The 19678-nt window shown below is 44.9% G+C and overlaps 2 protein-coding genes and 3 non-coding genes across 5 annotated transcripts in view; 1 reads left to right on the top strand and 4 right to left on the bottom strand.

Moving 5' to 3' along the window:
• Positions 1 to 3863: 3863 nt before the first annotated feature.
• The window catches only part of LOC146445325 (uncharacterized), a 19031-nt gene continuing 3216 nt past the window's right edge, over positions 3864 to 19678 (bottom strand). Inside the window, exons 2-5 of the mRNA XM_085071802.1 lie at positions 7476 to 7620; positions 6862 to 7104; positions 5297 to 5381; positions 3864 to 4506 (exon numbers count right to left, since the gene is read on the bottom strand). Coding sequence (XP_084927928.1) covers positions 7080 to 7104; positions 7476 to 7620 — 170 coding nt within the window. The 3' untranslated portion in view covers positions 3864 to 4506; positions 5297 to 5381; positions 6862 to 7079. The remainder of the gene's footprint in view (positions 4507 to 5296; positions 5382 to 6861; positions 7105 to 7475; positions 7621 to 19678) is intronic.
• CPOX (coproporphyrinogen oxidase) lies at positions 10025 to 17794 on the top strand. Its single transcript, XM_085071655.1, has 7 exons — positions 10025 to 10449; positions 10539 to 10682; positions 11383 to 11493; positions 11892 to 12033; positions 13998 to 14216; positions 15803 to 15907; positions 17260 to 17794. The coding sequence occupies exons 1-7, from the start codon at positions 10047 to 10049 to the stop codon at positions 17345 to 17347; spliced, it is 1212 nt and encodes a 403-aa protein (XP_084927781.1). The 5' UTR covers positions 10025 to 10046; the 3' UTR covers positions 17348 to 17794.
• Positions 18260 to 18331, bottom strand: TRNAD-GUC (transfer RNA aspartic acid (anticodon GUC)). The gene has a single exon. It is a non-coding gene; the product is annotated as a tRNA-Asp (tRNA).
• On the bottom strand, positions 18616 to 18689 carry TRNAI-AAU (transfer RNA isoleucine (anticodon AAU)). Its single transcript has one exon. It is a non-coding gene; the product is annotated as a tRNA-Ile (tRNA).
• Positions 19134 to 19205, bottom strand: TRNAD-GUC (transfer RNA aspartic acid (anticodon GUC)). Its single transcript has one exon. It is a non-coding gene; the product is annotated as a tRNA-Asp (tRNA).

Raw genomic sequence — 19678 nt, 5'->3', positions numbered from 1 at the left:
CACACACCATATGCTGAATACCAGGTCATGAGCAGCAGAACCACAATCACCAGTGTGTGTCCCCACAATCCTCTCTGGGGCAGGAGCTTGATTTACGACTACAAAAAGAGATATAGAGACAAAACAAAGAACATAAAGATAAAACATACATTTTATCTTTTGCCATCACCATACCCACAAATTACAGAGAAAACTTTCAGAAAAAGAATTGCATTGAATCGCAACAGTTTCTGATCTCACTAAATAACAACGAAACCCTTCAGGGATCCAGTAGTTCTCCCCTGCAGAATAAACCCAGGGTTTTGTACTTTAAACAAAGAAATTGCTCAAAATAATGAGGGACAGCTGTTAGAGTTCACCTTCCAGTACTTCCAGAAGGGCTGGAAAACATGCTAGTGGAAAACATTTCTCAAGATCCAAAGACCTCAGCATTAAACAAATAAATCAAATGTATCAAACTGTTCAATGCAAGCTGTAACCTGCTACCTGAGTTTATGGAGAACTTGTCAAAAATTATACAAGAAAGTATACAGCAAGCATTAAAACATGTAAAACTGTGCATGGTTGAGTAATTTGTCTTTTGTAAAAGTGCAACTGAATAAACTTCAGATAACACTGACTTCAAATGAGCAAGAAATAAAAAAAAATTATGATAATTAAAGATCCTTGCTTATTTTCTACATTATAAGATTATTTTTCAAGAAAGGTTTCTGCTCTCTAAAATGCTCATGCTTTCATGAAGCCCTCAAAGTGATCCAGTAGATAATATCGTTATAATCCTGTAACAAAACTGCCACGAAAATGTAACAGGAATGAGTCACTATGTTTTAGAACAGTTTCTTCCACAATTCCACAGTCTAATAGAGAGTATTAACACTGATCTATGGTTTGAATTACCTAGAGAAATGTTACAGCACTATTAAAAAAACCTCACTTTTCTGTTCCATTGGACAGTTCAAATAATGGAACAACTATTCAGCTAGTTCATCATGCCCATACCCTCCACTTTCCACAGTTAATAGATGAAGCCCTTTACCTGTTTAAGATAGAGACTGTAAAACCTGATGGATTAAAGACCATTTTAAAATGTATTTTCTTACTGTGCAACTCAGCTTTATAACCTACAAGACAGCCTACCTAAAGAACCAACAGAAGCAGGTAGGGCCCAATGTCCCATGGTTTTCACATGGCCCCTTGTTTTAAAAATAAAGTAATCCTCTTACATCTTCCTTTGATAGGTGAAAAGAGAATTTCTCCAAGGCCTTTTATTAAGAAATTTAGAGGGAGAAATTCTGTTTCTCCAGGAAGCAGGCACCATGCTGCTGTAACAGGTCATACCCTGCATTAATGGAGAAGAAGGAAATCCAGAAGAGCAAAAAAGTTTGAATCTTGTGGGAGAGGAAAGTTTGCAGGAGTTTTACACAAGAATGAGTAGAAAACAGCTCTCTCATGAAAAGTAGTCTCAGGACAAAAGCCATAAGGACTTGTGTTACCACAAGACACAGGACACTTGGGGAAAACCAGTGATGAGCATGTGACAGTCTAGCCAGGGGTTTTCATGGCAGTTGTGAAGAACAGGGGAAGGAAGGCACCGGGACAGGGCACTAGGGTTTATTACACTGAAAAAGAATGAAACTGAAGAAGCACCCAGAAGGGGAAGATGCTAAAATCCAGTATTGTCTAAGACACTCCATTTCATTTAAAAGCTGGAAAGACAATGAAATCCCACAGAACTCATGACAAGGCATGCCCTGGCAAGAAGGCCAATTTTTATAAATAGACAAAAAAGGAAGTCTAATGCTGAGATGGTGCAGCTGCCCTATGCCATCCTACACCTTATCAGCATTTTTGAGATCTCTGGTAGGGAGTTGTACAGAGTAAGTTCTTGACAGGTTCTAGTATCAGTAAGAAATCGTTTCTGTGGTTTTCAATACACTGACTCAAATCCACTTCAGTCCCTGCAACCCACACTACCCAACAGGGCTCCCTTGCAGGAGTTCATCCCACTTCGGAAAACTAACTTTTAAAAAAACATTAGTAGCGTCCAAACAAACTGTCCCAACCTTTCCCCAGAAGCTTCTGCTCTCTGCCTCTGCTGTCTGCCCTCCTCAAAGTACCCCCACCTGTAAGGGGCTTGCTCCACTTCTCCACTCCAGCCCAGTCCCCAGAACTCCTGCCTAGACTTGTCTCTGCAGACCTCAGGCTCATCTCTGGCAAGATATTTCCGCTTTGTTGACATTGCTCCATCCACAGACCTAAACCAATGTGAGGTGAAAGATGAAGAAATCCAGGCAACGAAGGAAGTGAAAGCTGTGATTCAAAAGGTGGTGATTTTTTTTTAGGCAAGACTGCAATCTGAGTGCTGCCATGACTTTTACTAACTGGCCTTTTAAGGTGCTCTTTTTCAAACCAGACAGAACAACAGGCAGTAACAAAACATTGTTCGTTGTTTCTCAAAGTTTCGAGAGAAGAAAAGACTGCTGAAGGCAGTGAGTTAATTCAGAAATCCACTAGCCTGCTGATGAAGTTTCAGGTTGAGAAACACATACATTTTCACAAGTAAGCAATGTGTTCCTGACACATCCTTTGCATGAGGGGACAGTGGTCACCATACAAGGAGCTAAAGAGTTAAGATTCTCCACCCTGGTGCAGAGATGGGCCTGATGGCATGAATAGGAAAAACTCTTCCCTGTCTCTTCACATAGACAAGAATATGGAGCCATCAATGATGCTAAGAGAAGCTGTATTCTAGGCAAGCTCTATAGACCACAATGCTCCTTGCCTGAGCCTTTTCTAGCTGCAGAAAATTCTCAAGAGAGACTAAACAAGCATTTAGAAAAGAAACCTGTTGGCAGACACTAACTAGATCACACCAGCTTCAGGAAATCCCTAAAGGAAAAACACACATAGTCGGGAAACGTATCTGGCTGAAGTATTGTGCCTTATTCTTCTACTTCCCTGGCATATTGCTTTTGGATTTGGCTTGCTTTTAGACAGGTCAGATAGTTAGAGCTGGTAATCGAATAATGGCCATGGCAAAACCTGTATTTAGAACTTCTATGAACTAACAGCATGAGGAAGGAGTATCTCTTACTTGACAGCAAGTAATGCAATAAGCAGGCTCTATCATTAGTTTTCTGGAGCCAATGCAGGAAAAACATTATATCTTCTTTTTCATAAAATTCCTGCCTGACCTCATCCCTGCAGTACAGTGTAAGGGTCAGATAAAGATGATGTATTAAGCCTACAGTTCTACCAGATGGTAAATCAGTTCCACAGCACTAATGTTAAAAATGCCTGAGCCAGGGACCATCATGAGTCAAAACTGCCAGCTTTAAAATGACCACAAAAGTCCTCTTGTGTACTGTCCACAATTCGTAACGTTGGTCACCCTCCATGTCAGCAAGGGTGAGCACAGCACCTTTTCCCATGGGAATTGCTGTCCTAAATTCCCCTTGTCTGATTCTCAACATAGGTATCACAACCCTCCCTGCTACTAGTCTTCCTGCTAATCCTGTGGTGAGTGGTGGCACCAATACAGCTACTTCCTTCCTAAGATTTCTATTTCAATAACTGTAATTATTTTTTTAAAAAAAACTACGGAATACTATATGATATTCAGTTATATGTGTCTTACAAAAATCTGATGGGCAAGTGCAGTTTGAGAGGTTTTTTGATTCAAAAATCTTGAAAAATGCAGCAAGGTCTACAAAAGAAATGTGAACAATTTGTAAAGTATTAGTGTGAATATGATTTAGTCCAGTTGATTAAAGATGAACTAGAACTTAATGACATAGCTTTAATTGTGCCACCGTGGCTTACACCAGGAAATGTTATGGCCACACAAAATACCAAAGACAGTACTGCAGCTCTTTTAACTCAAGTTGCTGCAGTTACAGAGAAAACTTTTAAGCTCTCTCTTGCAAGAGTGAGAAAGGTCTTATTTTACACCATGATAACATGTGTAGCTCTTTCTGACACCCTTGGAATCAAGGCTTCTTGATGGGCATTACTGAACTTAGGGGAGAATAAGCACATGATTTTAAATCTACAAATCTGAAGTTCAGTTCTGTAGTTGTAGCTTTTCAAAGACTAGAAATCTCTGGAGCTCCATAAAGCTGCCCAGACAGTAAAGAAGTTTCAGTTCTACTACCACAATGTATGTCTGTTACTCAGACTGCAGACACAAGTCTCTTAAGACTTGTGAGCTAACTCAACTACCCTTTTAGCTTAACCATAAAAAATGTACCTATTATTCCAGGGAGGACAGAAGGGTATGTATTTTGGCTTCTGGATGGACTTTCATAACAGTAAACATTATATTTAGTGTGTATAAACAGCTACAGAAGCTGCAAGAAAAAAAAAATGATGACACTAGGGCAGGGGAGTAATGTGTTTGACCTGGATCTCAGTACAAGAAAAGAATTTTCTCCAACAGATCGCTTCTGCTTATTCTTTCCCTTTCCTTGGAAACCTGGGAGAGAGGTCACACTTCTGCTTTTTAGCCTGGAAGAAGTCACATATGCAATAGCTACAGTTGGGGAAATTCCTGATGTTTTTTGAAGATAGTGCTGCGTAACAGCAAATCTGAAGGCAGAGCTCAAGCAAGGTGTCCTAGGTTGCAATATAGATGTATTTAAGTATTCTATTACCACCAGCTGTGGGCCGTTAGCTGTTATCACCTGCTAATGACCCCCTCCGATGACAGGCAATGGGCCATCAGGGACCCACCGTGTGACTCATGGACTTATCCCATTGTGGGATGCTCTGCCCAGGAGGGAGGAGCCAGGTGTTCCCACCTGGATATAACCTGGCCTTGGAACTGCCTGAGCTAGCCCTGTCTACTGGGTTCCCAGAGGATGAGAGCTACCACTGGAACTTCAGCTGGAGACCAGACCTTCACAGGATCACTGCTTCAACTGGACTACTTCAGTTGGACTGCTACTACCACCCTAACAGGGTGTTAGGTTGTATCTGACTTTGTCAGTGCTTTTTCCTTGTATTATTTAACTTATTTTTAATTTCAGTCTTGACTTGGGATCTCCCACTGGTTTGTTTTCAAACCAATACACAAGGGCACAGAGGAAGTGGGAAAACAATGGACAAATCTCTCATCACAGGGAAGATGTAGCACCTGTAGTACATTTCCAGAGGAGACTGCATGCAAGCACATTTTGGGGCCTGGTTGTTAGGACAAACCTCTACATTTCACTTTTTCACTTCTCTTTTATTAACTACACCAAGGTGGTCAATCAATAGTGGAAGGAAGATTTTTCTAAGGCACTGCATAACTCACCTTCCAGGAAGTAGCCTGAAGGAATTGCAGCAGCTTCATGTTTTGTAGCTGTCCTTCCTTCCCTTGATACCCAGAAGAATCAATCCTGCATTAAAAAAAAGCAAAGAAAAAAAGGGTTCCTATGAATCTGCCATCCAGACAAATCACAGAGATGACAGATGCAGAAGGAAAGGTTTTCATTTTCCTTTTATAACCTTCACATCGCATACTGTTTCAGCTCAGTCACCAAAGCTTTTACTTCTCTCTCAATATTATCATACTGAGATAATAACTTAATTCAACTTGTACTGTCATGCAAAACCTTTGAGACGACCTCTGTTAAACAAGAGTACTTGTCTAACTTTGCAAGCCCTCAAAATCTTTTTGAAGTCACAATCAATGCTTTGTGTGATAAACTGGATGAAAATGGCTCTTTTAACTGCAGAAGTAACATAAATGCCAACTTGATGGAGAATTTTTTCTGTTCTCAATGCATGTTTTTCTTCCCATTTTCTGATAAGCAACTGCAGTAATTTAGTATTCAAAATAAAAGTATCAAACAGCCGCAATGAAAGCATGTGTCTGTCTCAGTCTGAATCAGACCTGATCATGCTTTGCTACCTTAGAATATGCAGTGTCTCTCATTCTTTTATTATTTTTCTGCATAAATTCTCATTAAAAAAGAACAAAAAAGAAACCAAGGTAGACAGCGCCGAAAAATAAGCAGCAGCAGAGAAACTTCAGAGCTCTCTTCAAAATACAGGAAAAACAACAAAAAAGACATAGAATTTAAAGTATTCTTTTCTTCATAGGAGATCACCTTACATAAAACTGTAGATAGAAGTCTAGTTCTTCAAATCTACTTGAAATCACTGTAGCCCTACAACCTCCTCTAGAATCAGACTCATTTGCATCAGTACAGGTTTTGGCTACAAAGCCAATCTAATTGGCTTCACTGTCACTGAAAACAAAACCTACCACAAGACCCTCACTACACAACACATACAGGTATGAAAATGGATGACACACTAAGAGACAAAATATTCAAAGTCATTTCACCATGCACATTTTCAGTCAGACTTTAAAAACTGACGTGGGAATTTAAAGACTTTGGAATTTAACCTAGCCCTCTAAAAAAGCACAAGGTACATTTTCTCTGATTCAATTCTTGTTCAAGTAAATGCAAGACCAATTCCAGGTTTTCCTTTTGGCCCTAAGCTAAACGCTGAGTGCCTTTTCCTCTTCCATTAGTATTTCCACAGAAAGGCCTGCCCTACACAGCCCTACTATGCACTGCAAATGCAGATCAAAATGTGAGCTGTCATTTTCTTGCCTCATATCACTGCTGAGCATCTCACACACATCAGTACTTGGCTGATGTTTCAACCTTAAAATGCTGCCAGAGAGGAGTTCCTCACAAGGAGCTAAGGTGAGAGGATTCAGCACAGAAACAGTGTGTTTTACACTCTGTTACTCCTCCTCACCACCGAGAGTGACTGAAGCCTGACCAGGCTTCTGCATTCAGCCTGTAAAATCCCAGTCTGTAAAGCAGTCATGCTTCTCAGCTTCAGCAGCAAGACACTGACCTGACAATGTGGTTGCAGCAAAGGAAATCCTCACCAGATTCTTCCTGGCAGGGGTGGTGGGGTGCTGAGGCAGGAGCCCAAGCAAAACGAGGAAAGAGGTTTTCTGACTGCAGCTGGTGAAGGAAGGCCTTGCACAACCTCATCCAGCCTGGGAACGGTGAACCCCTGGGGTTGGACTAGAGACCTCCAGATGTCCCATCCAGCTGAATTACCAGATGTTACCAATCAAAGATTGTATTCAACCTAGTACAGAAAAAAACCCACCAACACATTAAAATAAAAATGTGTTTTATATGTCTTGGCCCCAACATTTATTTAACAGTGTCTAAAAAAAACATACTGAAAGAGCGGAGCTTTATTACAGTAAATAGCGTGGAAGTGTCTATGCTGTTCATCATGAATGCATACTGTTTATTATGAATGCATACTGTTTATCATGAAAACGTTTAGATAAATCCAGTAAATACAATTCAAGAAGAAACTGAGCAATCACTGCCAGCCCTGGATAAAGAACTGGGGCAAGAGTTGCTTAGAGCAGCCAAAACCCCCTAAGATGGTAGTGCCCTTCTCCCTCAGCCACAGGTCTCTCACAAAACTCCCTCCTTCACTCCTACCTCCAGTGAGTCGGGTTTCTTGGCTCATCAGTGATCCTGTTCCCCAGCTGGTGGCAGAAGAGAGGCGAGCTCAGAAGACAGCTGAACTCCGAGATCTTCCGTTCCCCCTTGTAGAGCTTCCGCAGCTTCACAGCATCCTCTGCTGCTGAAGAGCAGAATCAGATCAGAAATGAGCACATGGACTATGCCTTAGAGCAAACGTTATCGCTTTATACAGACAGACACTCCCTGCCCCAAATACCCTGCAGTGAAAAGAGGCAGATAACAAAGCCCAGATCCATAATAGGCATTAATAATCTCCACACTTTCCACAGAGCCACCCTTGAAACTGATCTGTTGGGTACTACTAATCAGTCCTGAAATACCACGTCACTGTTTCCAAGGAAGAGTCCCATTCCAAAGTGCACCTGGCAGGGCTGAGCCATTGTTGTGCTATGTACCTTTCAACATCTGGCTCTACACAGACTTTCTCCTTACTATTCTGAATTATTATTTTCATAGAATCACAGGATAGGTAGGTTGGAAGGGGTCACAGTGGATCACCTGGTCCAACCTCCCTGCTCAAGCAGGGTCATCCCAGAGCACATGGCACCAGATTGCATCCAGACAGTTCTTGAGTATCTCCAGTGAGGGAGACTCCACAACCTCTCTGGGCAACCTGTTCCAGTGCACAATCACCTGCACAGTAAAGAAGTTTTTGTGCATCAGTTTCTACTCAATGCCTTCTTTTTCCATTTCTTGGCACCACTGAGCAGACCCTGGCTCCATCCTCCTGACACCTTCCTTTCAGCTACTTACAGACACTGATGAGGTCCCCTCTCAGTCATCTCTTCTCAAGGCTGAACAGGCCCAGCTCCCTCAGTCTTTCCTCACAGGAGAGATACTCTGGTTCCTTAATCACTTTTGTCACCTGCTGCTTCTCCAGTGGGTGTCAGGGTAGTTAAAGTCCCCCACCAGAACCAGAGCCTGTGACTGTGAGGCTGCTTCAAGCTGCCTGTAGAAGGCCTCATCCACACTGTCCTGCTCGGGTGACCTGCAGCAATCACCCACAACAGTGTCACCCTTACTAGTCTGCCCTTTTATCCTAACCCATGAGCTCTCGACTTGCTTGTCATCCACCCGAAGATAGAGCTTGATACATTCGAAGTGCTGTCTCACAGAGAGGACAAGTCCACCACTGTGCCTTCCTGGTCTGTCTCTCCTAAACAGGATGTAGCCCTTCATGACAACATTCCAGTCATGCAAGCTATCCCACCACATCTCTGTAACTGCAATGAGATCAAAGCCCTGTGACTGCACATACATCTCTAGTTCCTCCATTATATAGGAAAAGATATTTGCTTCAGCTTTAGAAAGAACAAAGGTTAATAAACATGTGCCCTACAAGATCCATGGGAAATATTCCCATTGCACTAAACTGCTGGTCTCACAAACTGGTCAGGTTCTAAAAACTCATTACTGTGAGTATAAAACCAGAAATGCCATATACAGGAGAGCATTTTCACATGGTTCACAGGACAGCTCAGTAAAATACAACTTTACCTCTATTGCAGCCAGGCCTGGCCCTGTACAAGCCATTATTCACACAATGACTCTGCAACCCCATGTAGTTGCATCAATACCAAGTTATTTGTATGCAGTATGCAGAGATGTTTTGCAGGCACAAGGACAGCAGAGCCCCCTTCCCAAAGCTGCACCAGGTGACCTGTGGCACCTCAGTGCTGCATCCATTAATGCCTCTCCCTGTCGCAGCACCCACATGGAGCAGGCAGCCCAGTTCATGGGGCACCCAGATGGGAGGTTATGGGATGTTTGCACTCTTTCACAGCACCTGGTGTGGATGGGCTTTCTTGCATGGACACATGTGAGCCAGCTGTGTGCCAATGGCATCCTGGCCTGCTTCAGAAATAGCACAGCACACAGGACTAGGGAAGAGATTCTTCCTCTGTACTCAGCACTGGTGAGGACACACCTCAAATACTGTGTCCAGTTCTGGGCTCCTTATCTCAGGAAGGCCATTGAGGTGCTGGAGCAGGTCCAAAGAAGAGCATTGGAGCTGGTGAAGGGTCTGGAGCAAAAGTCTTATGAGGAGCAGCTGAGGGAGCTGGGGTTGTTCAGCCTGGACAAAAGGAGGCTCTGGGGTGACCTTATCACTCTCTACAACTACATAGCAGGAGATTGTAGCCAGGTGGGGATCATTCTCTTCCAGGCAACCAGTGACAGGACGAGAGGACATAGCCTTAAGCTGTGCCGGGGAGGTTTAGGTTGACGCTAGGAAGAATTTCTCCACAGAAAGGGTGATTAAACATTGGATTAGACCATTCAGGGTGGTCGTGGAGTCACTGTCCTTGAATGTGTTTAAAGAAAGACTGGACGTGGCAGTCAGTGCCGTGGTCTAGCTGACGAAGTGGCGACAGATGACAGGCCAGAATGAGTAATTCGTAGGTGCTTCCCCACCGAATTGATTCCGTGTGCGGACACACGTTGATACCCGGCGCGGCCCCCGCCCCTCCCCGCCCCTCTCCTCCCCGCCCCGTCCCGCCCGCTGTCACTGCGGCGCCGGTGCCGGTCATGGCGGCGGGAGCGCGCCTGTTCCGCGGGGCTGCCCGCGGCCCGCCCGCGCTCGCCTTGGCCCGGGCGCTGGGCTCCGCACCGCCGGGGCCGGCGGGCAGGGGGGCGCGGCGGGCCGCGCTGGCGGCCGCGGGGGCGCTGGGCGGGCTGGGGCTGGCGCTGGGGCTGTGGCGGCGGCAAGCCGCGCTGGCGGCGGCCCGGGAGGACGAGGAGGAGAAGGAGCTGCGGCAGCGGTTCATGGCGCCGCCGGTAAGCGGGCTGCGGGAGCTGCGGCGGCGGCGGCGGGAGCTGCGGAGCCGCATGGAGCTGCTCATCATGGAGACGCAGGCGGAGGTGTGTCGCGCCCTGGCCGCGCTGGACCCCGGCGCCTCCTTCTCCGTTGACAGCTGGGAAAGGAAGGAAGGTACGGGGGAGCCGGGGGAGACCGTGGACACTGGCACCCCGGGATCGGTCACCCCTCGGTGACCCTGACCCGGAGCCTGGCATTGGCAGGCGGAGGTGGCATCAGCTGCGTGCTGCAGGACGGCGAGGTGTTCGAGAAGGCGGGTGTGAATGTGTCCGTCGTGTCCGGGCTCCTGTCCGAGGAGGCAGCGCGGCAGATGCGGAGCAGGGGGAAGACTCTGAAGGCCAAGGACGGTGAGGTGTCCGGAGGGGAGATGGGGTAGGGAACAGGGACGTGTTCACTTGAGTATTCCCGTGCAGGTGCTCTGAAAGCAGCCTGGCTTTTGAGTGGAACGTGAGGAAGGCTGGGCTGACCAAAGCTCAAAGGTTTTCATTTGTGTTATCGTGATTTCTAATCAGTAAGGCTAACAGGTGGACTTTCATATCCCTGAAAAGCCAGGTACTGGAGTGCTTCTCGCTCTGTCTTGCTGCTATAAGGAATGTATTGTAGGCACAGGTGGTTTCTCAATAATGACACTGTACCCCAACAGTGACAGAGTGCAGGAATTATATACCAAAGAGGTGGAGGGAGAAAACACCACCTGAAGGCTAAAGAGGACTCAACGCATGTTTGTGTAGCAAAGGGTAATAGTGCGGACTGGGGCTGGTAGAAAGCCTTTGCAGTGCCTTATGTTTTTGTGGTCTTCATCCAGTGGGTTCTCCTAAGTGTTGTTGCATTTTAGAACAAATACCAAAAAAAAGAGTTTAGTTAGATGCATGGAAGTGTATGGATGAGAAATAAATTGACCACTGATTAATAATTATGGTGACCCAACATGAGACATTTTCCTGTTGTGCCTTGGAGCCTAAGGGAAAATGGTTATATTCCTTAAACAATAACAAGTGAAGTTTATTGAAAAACTGAGGGGTTTTCTTTGTGCATCTTTTTATCTAGGGAAACTGCCTTTTTGCGCCATGGGTGTGAGCTCTGTTATCCATCCAAAGAACCCCCATGTTCCAACCATGCACTTCAACTACAGATACTTTGAAATTGAAGAAGCAGATGGTAAGAATTATAATCCAGTGAGGAATGTATGAAACGCATGACTCCAAACAAAGGAAGTGTGAATGCATGGCTGGGGTAAGAGGTCAAGAACCCATGCAGGTTTGCTCCCAGCTGCGCCAAGAGTCAGCAGCCCATCTTGTGAAACTGCTATCCTATAGTCAGGGTCAGCGGTCCAAAATGATTTTTGCTACTTTGAAGTTTGTTTCATCTTTTCCTGAAGTCACTGATCATTGCACTACCTTGTACTCAAGTCTTTCACTATTGGAGTTTAGGGATGCCACTGAAAAATGATTTTGTTTTGTATTGTAGAAGTAGTTGTTAGTTCTTGGTGAACCACTAGCAACATGTTGCTGTTCTGAAGTTTAAAAGAAAAATGTTGCCGCTTGCCTCTCCTGCAGGAACTAAACAGTGGTGGTTTGGTGGTGGGACTGACCTCACTCCAACTTACCTGAATGAAGAGGATGCTGTTCATTTTCATAAGACTCTGAAAGAAGCCTGTGATAAGCACGACCTGAAGCTGTATCCCAAGTACAAGAAATGGTATGTGGGAGGAGATGTGCTGGGGAGGAGCAGAAAGGAGCACTGGATGTTGACAGTACACTAGGAACCGTAGGTTCTGCTGCCTTTTGAAAAGTATCAGAAAACCTTAATGAAAATCAGAAGTGTGCTGGGACAAAATGTAGCCTAAAGAAATATCTTATTTACAAAAACCTGAATTTTTCAAATCAGAGGGCTGACAACTAGGATTGTAAGTCTGTAGCCCAAATAAAAACCAAACTGACTCTTCAAGATTTTGTAAGCCACAGACTGCACTGGGCAATTTAAAATTCCGTTTACAGTGAATTCATGGTAAATATGCATAATTCAATGTGAACTCTTGGGCCATCGCTGCAGTTCTGAAAATCCCACTCCTGTTTTTCTGCCTTCAGTCTGGCCTTCCTGGCTTTTTTTTTTTTTTTTTAATTTCCAGGTAAGTAAAGGACCTTGTCCTTAATGTAGAAGCTTCATAATTTGATGAAGCTGTATTCTTTTCCCTGGTGACATATTCACTGGGAGTTCAACAGCATATTTTCTAAGATGCAAACTTTGAATGTTCTTCTTGAGCTCAGAGATACAAGTGATGGGATCCTCCACTATTAAGTGGGTACTTGCTGCTCTGTGTGTGATAACCCTATCTGCCACAAGCTGTGTTATCCAGGAAGGTGGGGATACCCTTTTGTAAGCTACTAAGTCTTGTCTGAGGACAGGAGATAAAGTGGGTGTTATAGTTTGGGTGGCAACCACTTAGTAGAGAGACATATCTTGGAGCCTTGAGATTACAGTCTTGTTTTCTGAGGATTTTTTGCATGGTAGTTCAAAGTATCTGCCGTAATGGTCACATTCTTTGCAATCTGAGTACGCTAGCAATGCCAGCTGCAGGGGGTAGAAGACTTTTTCCTACTTTCCTAAAAGATAAAAGTTACTACATTTACCACATTGACTACCTGATCTAGGTTTAATATTTTTGTCAGGCTTATTCTCTTTTGTGTTTCTGACTCAGCCTTTTTTCCTAATTCTTCCTGCTATCATAAAAAAACCCACACTGATCATGTCAGTGAATAAAAAATAGCTTAGGTTATCTGTTACATCTCTGTGTCTCTCTTGTTATAACCATGCCATATATTGTGCTTGAGCATGATTGTGGATATATGGAAAACTGGTCATGCATAGAAAACTAGTCCTAAATGAAGGCAGGGTTTTTCTTGATGGTTTCTGCTTCCTATTTCCTTTTGCTTTCTCCTCCATGTGAAGACTTGCATGCCCAAGCAAGAAATTATAAGCAAGATAGGGTTAGCTCAGTTAAGTTAAAGTAGTTTCACAACTAAATACTCCCTGTAACTACAAAAGAGATTAATTGCCTTCCTATTGTAGGATAAGCTGCCCTTACTCATTTATAAACTTAAACGTAAGTCATGAAAAGCCACTGCTATAATGACTCAATCTTCCAAGTTTTAACTATTAAAAAGCCTTTTCCCAAGGGAGGGTGTCATGACAGTTGCTTTCTTATCTGGTCTTGGGGTCTTAGATTGCTTTAGTTTCGATGAAGAAAATTATTTTCTTAGAATGGCACAGAGAATAAAGAGATTCTCTTCCAAGTTTGAGTTAATATGAAAGCTGTCCAAATAATTTGGAATCTACATATAATGCTGGGAATGAAATCTATGAAGAACCCTTCATTTTGAAAGTTTTGATATCAGGTGTCCCTGTTCTGAGTAGGTAGAGGATATGGAATCGATCACTTTTTTGGAGCTTTTACTGTAAGCAACACAGAAGTGCTTTCCAGGAGGTGCTGCACCGTCCTGGCTCTCGGCAGTCAGTGTAACAGTGGGGCATCCAGCCCTGCAGGAACTGACTTGTGGTCAGTATTTTACCCTTGCTGTCCTGCACCATGCAGCTGTTTGGAGTTCTGTTCATTTCTTTGAATACTGTGGACCATATTAGTAATCATCTGATGCTTCTTTTAGGTGTGATGACTACTTCTATATCAAGCACCGTGGCGAGCGAAGAGGGATTGGAGGTATATTCTTTGACGATATGGACTCTCCCTCCAAGGAGGAAGTATTCCAGTTTGTAAAGAGTTGTGCCAAAGCTGTTGTGCCTTGTTACATTCCCATTGTGAAAAAGCACTGCCATGACTCCTTCACACCAGAGGAAAAGCTATGGCAACAGCTTCGGAGAGGACGGTGAGTAGTGAAGGAACAAAAGCATACACAGGAGGTGGATTGTGCTGGCAAGAAAAAGATACCAGCTAGTTCTTTATGGTTACAGGTTTATGTCCTGTTATGTGGGCTAAAAAATGCTCACCAGGGAATTTCAACATTTGTGTGCACAGAACTAATTCTGAAATCCAACACTAGATTACTAAAAACAGTGCAAAAAAGGCATTTCCCAGTCTCCTATGTTGCAACACAAGCAACCCAAACAAAATGCCGCAGTTTCTTTCCAACTCCTTCAAAAAGCAAGAGAAGCTCCTGCTGTAACAGGCAAAGGGGTGTGGGTGTGTTGGTGTCCTGAATCCTGCCCTCCCCTGCTGCCCACAGATATGGGATAAAGGGCTACCCTGTCACATGAGGAGCTAAGGGTGAGGGAATGGTGCTTCCTATTCAGCAATGAAGCAAACCCCCAGAAAGTCAGGAAATAACTGTACTGGAGTACTTTCAGCTCCGTACATACATATTTATTGAGTCTAATATTGGCATTGAAATGAGGATTCCTGTAAAGGAATATGGTGGGTTGGATTTTTCAGTCTGGCCTGGTTCAAGGTTTCTGTAAAAGACTTTGGAGGATGCTTGTTAACTGACCAACTGTTAATGCTGTAAAAGCTTAAGTACATTCATCAGTGCAGTTGTACTCTGTTCTCAATGTCCTGTGGTTGTGTGAGCATAGGGAGAAATGAGATTACACGTGCTTTGTTCAGAACCAGGGTCTTTAGTTTCTGCCTCTTCTGCAGAGAAATCTGGGAGACTGGCATGGAAGAAGAGTGTAAGCATTCAACGTCAGATCACTGGCCTGCAGCTGTTGGTCAGATAGGCAAGCGTCCTTAATGTGGTGGGACTGTTCCTGGGAACACTGAGCTCTCAGGATCCAGTCTGTGAATGGAATTTAGCAAACCTGCTATGTTTAAAAGGGGGAATAGCTTCTCTAAGTTGCACCCAGGACCAGCTCTTGAGGCCTGTCTATTTTCCTGGGTCTGTGTGAAGGTTGTCTATGTAAAGCTTTCCATTTCTGCAGACAGATAAGAGCTTTTCCCTTCCTGTATCTTTTAAGTACAAACACCTCTGTACTGGCTATTAAGATAATCCATGATGAATTGTCACAGCTCTGTTCCTATGTTGGGGGCAGAAAATTACTGCTTGTTTGTCCTTCAGAATGGAGGACTGCACAGTAGAACTTTTCCTCTGGTTACTTTCAGTACCTTTAAGGCCCCTCTTTGTTTTACACCTCCATACAAAAGAGAATAACCAAGGTAGATGTGGTAAATGTCAAGCTTGCCAGCAGAGCTGAGGCCTGGAAGAAGTACAGCACAGGAGCCTGCAGAATGCTCTCCTTTGAACAGTTTGTCTGCTCTAGTCTCTTAGATGAGGTCACTTCTCCCTGTGCTCTGTGGAGTGGCAAGTTCACACCTGCATTCCTATGCAGAGGATGCTAAAGAACAGTTGACCCCAGCACAGAAAGAGAGGCTGGTTTTGTTTGAGGTCTGCCAGTTGAAGAAGGCACAACCAACTTCTGCTAATAAATTTGGTTCTGTTGCATCTCTTTATTTCCGTAGGTATGTAGAGTTCAACTTGGTTTATGACAGAGGTACAAAGTTTGGCCTCTTAACACCAGGATCAAGAATTGAAAGCATTCTTATGTCTCTGCCACTGACTGCAAGGTAAGGTGTAGTTATGAGGGGTTGCAGTAGGCACTGTTCTTAGTAAAATACTTCATAAGATTAAATCAAAGGTCTCTCCTGGTGTCCAGTCTCTTAACAGTGGTGAGTTCATGCCTGATACAAGAACTGAACAAATACAGTTCTGTATTCTGCAAATGTAGATGCTTCTCTGGTCTGCTCCACTCACCTAGTTACCAGCAGTGTGTGACCAAGAGATTTTATGACCCAAAAAAATGGTTTCTATGCTTAGTTCCTCATGATAGATTTCTTCCCCTTGCTCCATGGGTTGTTTAGGAGCTCTTAGAAACCATGAAAGCTTCTGTCAGTCCTGACAGAAGATCCTGCCAACATCTTTTCTGGGCAATAAAACTTAACTCAATCTGTATGCAACTTTCTTCTGTGCCCATCACTACACATCAATCAACAGTAAATTTCACCTGCCATTTTATTGCTCAGTTGCTTGGCTCAGTATTGTTTTTAACTGCTCTTTTAGATTTTAACCCATCTTACTTACTCCTGAAATACCAGCAAATTGAGTCATATACTGTTTACTCCCACTTTTCAGGTTACTTTTGGGTATGCTGAGTGGTACAGGCCCTATCATGAATTCATGAAGTTCACTAGTGACCTCTCCCTCTGTGAGGAAAACTGCCTGCTACCCCATAACCATGAGGGCAGTGCTCTTCTCACCGTAAACCTTCATCCCATTGACAACACTAGATATGTTTCTGACCTGGTGGTGTAGCATGCTCCTATCTTTTGATTTCATTTCTGGGATTGTCTGGGTTTGCACTTTTTCATCAATGTAACTAGCTCACTTCACAGCATCAATGGGTCATTTCTGGGAGAATAATGGAAAAAAGATGTCCCCATCTCTCTGTGACTGCTGACACTTTCTCTGTTGTGTCTTTTAATCGCCTTTGTTTTTAAAACCAAGATTCAACAAGGGCTTGTAGAACTTCCAGTCCAGATTCTGGAAAAAGGTGTCACATCACCGTCAAAATTATGTTTTGTTCACCCTCCTTGTGATACTAGTGCGTCACAAGAGACTGCTAAAAGATCTTTGCAAATAAACCTGCATGCCTTGTGGGATAAGGGGTGCTGCTCTTTCCTTTTTCCTTGTCCTTCCAGCTTTTTCAGAAGTTGGTAAAAAGATTAAGCTAGTATTTCTCCTCTCATTATTATTTGTTTTGACTGTGATTTGTAACCACATCTGTCACCTCAGCCAAGAGTATCAACTGTGTATGTAGCTTTGCATCCTTAGAAAAAGCAACTGCAGTCCAAACACAGCCTGGTGCAGGAGAAGTGGCTGTCAGCTCGGCTGTCTGAGTGAGTTTCCCCTGTCCTTGCAGGTGGGAGTACATGCACACCCCACCAGAGAGCTCCAAAGAAGCAGAAATCCTGGAGGTTCTGCGAAATCCCAAAGACTGGGTGCACTGATACAGATCATGAAGAAGATGGATTGCTTCCACTGAGCCATTCTGAGAGAACAGGAATGCTTGCAAATCAGCCCATTCAAACTGCTGTTGCGTGGTGTTTCAGTGTGTCTATTTATACTCTTACCTCGTGCCTTAATTATGCTGTAGACTTGTTATAACTTGCAAATATGTGAACTCATTCTTTTAGATTGATGGACTCATGTTGTCAACCCCGTTCCTGTTGCCTTGTGAAGGACTGGTGAAGGCTTCACAGGGCTACTCTGCATGCTTTAGAACTTCCTCAGCTGATTTGGTTGACTGCAAAATGGCAAACTACTTTGATTTGTTCAGGGAAATGAAAGCATTATCTGTGCCTAAAAAGCACTGCTTACCCTTATAAAATGTTGGGATGTTTAAAAACATTTTATAAAGAATAAAGGGAATATTTGGTACGATTTTAAACTTTAAACTGTGCTTTCAGGAAGTTGTGGAAAAGGTGGTACTTAATTACATGTATTTTGATGCTGTCCTATTGATTTTAGGGGGGGAATGGTTTAAGATGTGCTGCAGCAACTTGACTTGGCTGATCAGTATCTGGGAGAATGTGGGTTGAGGTCCCAGTGTTACCGCATGATAGCAGAAGGTTGGCTCTCCGTTTGAGGAAAAAATTAGCATTGAGCATCGTTGCTGCGACCACGACAGTGTAACAGCGCTGTTCGGGCCAGCTCTATTGCCAGGGAGGGCGGGGGTGGATCAGAACGTGGGTGGGCGTTGCCGTGAGAGCATCCACTTATCCTTTCAGGCCGCTCCCAGCTTTGGACTGATTTGATTGATGTGTCTCCCAGCACGAACTGCGTTGAGAATGCGGTACGGAAAAGCAAGGGGGGTCGGTTTCCATTTTCCCCCCACTCGATGTAAAACGTGACTGCTCCGTCTCCCCGTCGGGGAATCGAACCCCGGTCTCCCGCGTGACAGGCGGGGATACTAACCACTATACTAACGAGGAGTGGGATGAATAATACTCCTCTTCCCGCCGCCACGTGGTACCACCTCACCTGGGGCGGGCTTCTGGCGTGAGGGGGACAGCCGGCCTGGCCCCGTGCCCGGGCAGGGTGCGGGAGAGATGCCGGCTGGGCTCACTCTCTTTGTCCTCCCATGACCACCCACGTCAAGCTTCCTGTTGGAGGGTACCGCCTTCCCTTCCGTGTTACTCCTCACCCTCTAAAAAAAGTAAATTGATAATTTGCGAAGTCAGCGCTCTCCTCATCCTCGAAGGGGAAAAAGTAAAACTGGCCCGTACGGGGATCGAACCCGCGACCTTGGCGTTATTAGCACCACGCTCTAACCAACTGAGCTAACCGGCCAATTTTCAGACGTCTGTCCGAGTGCACGCAGCTGACTTTCCCATGGATGTGCCCCAAGCACTCCTGCTGCCGAGCGCCGATCCGCAGCACTACTGCCATCGGTCGTTCTAGACACTGCCTCGGCGGGGCGTTTCATGGAGCCGTGGCAGAGCAGCAAAGGCTCTAACCGGGGTGACAAGCATTCCTAAAAAGTTGAGACTTCCAAAGTTTCCGTTTTTCTCTGCCCGCTCCCTCCTCTGGTCCGCGAGCGGCGGTTGCCGGCTGCACCTCGCACACGGACGCGCAGCCGCGGCGGGGCGGCAGCAGCACCGAAAAGAGATAGTTTGCAGGAGCCGTTCCCGACCCTTCCCTCTCTCCCTTCCCCACGGTCACGCCGCGGACGGTGGGGTGCCTCGGGAGGAGGATGAAGCAGGAGCACTGCCTGGGCATAAAAGGTAAAGCCGCCTCCCCGTCGGGGAATCGAACCCCGGTCTCCCGCGTGACAGGCGGGGATACTCACCACTATACTAACGAGGAGCGAGGCGGAAGCTCTCCCCCCCACGCCGACCCCCAAGAGCCGCCGGCGGGACCCCCGCCCGTCCCCGGGACCGCTGCCGCTGCCAGCGCCGGACACGGGAAAAAGAGCCCTCCCCCTGTGACTGGTCATTCGGATGGACCACTCGTGAAATCGAGGCGCTGATTTAAAAAAATACTTCAAGATTAAATACTTTTGAGTCAGTAAAAAGGTTGTAGAGGAGGAGGACATCATCAAATTGCCAGTCCTTCCCTTCACAAACCATCAGTGTGAGTGCTAAGTTGAGCTCCTCTCCTTTGCGGTTTCATTTGCCACTAACACAACCTATCATTCAATACATCAATAAAAACATACCAGGAAGCCAAAAATAAGGTAATAGCTGCACAGAGAAGCATATATAAATGTGTTATGACAATACAAGAGCTTCCTCAAAACACGGCAACGTTTAACACAGATGTTCCCACACTCTCCACAA

This window comes from Lichenostomus cassidix, chromosome 1 (genome assembly GCF_008360975.1).
Source record: "Lichenostomus cassidix isolate B80296 chromosome 1, HeHo_3.0, whole genome shotgun sequence".
Lineage (NCBI taxonomy): Eukaryota > Metazoa > Chordata > Aves > Passeriformes > Meliphagidae > Lichenostomus > Lichenostomus cassidix.
Note: the sequence above shows the minus strand (reverse complement) of the source record. Positions and strands in the feature narration are given on the sequence as shown.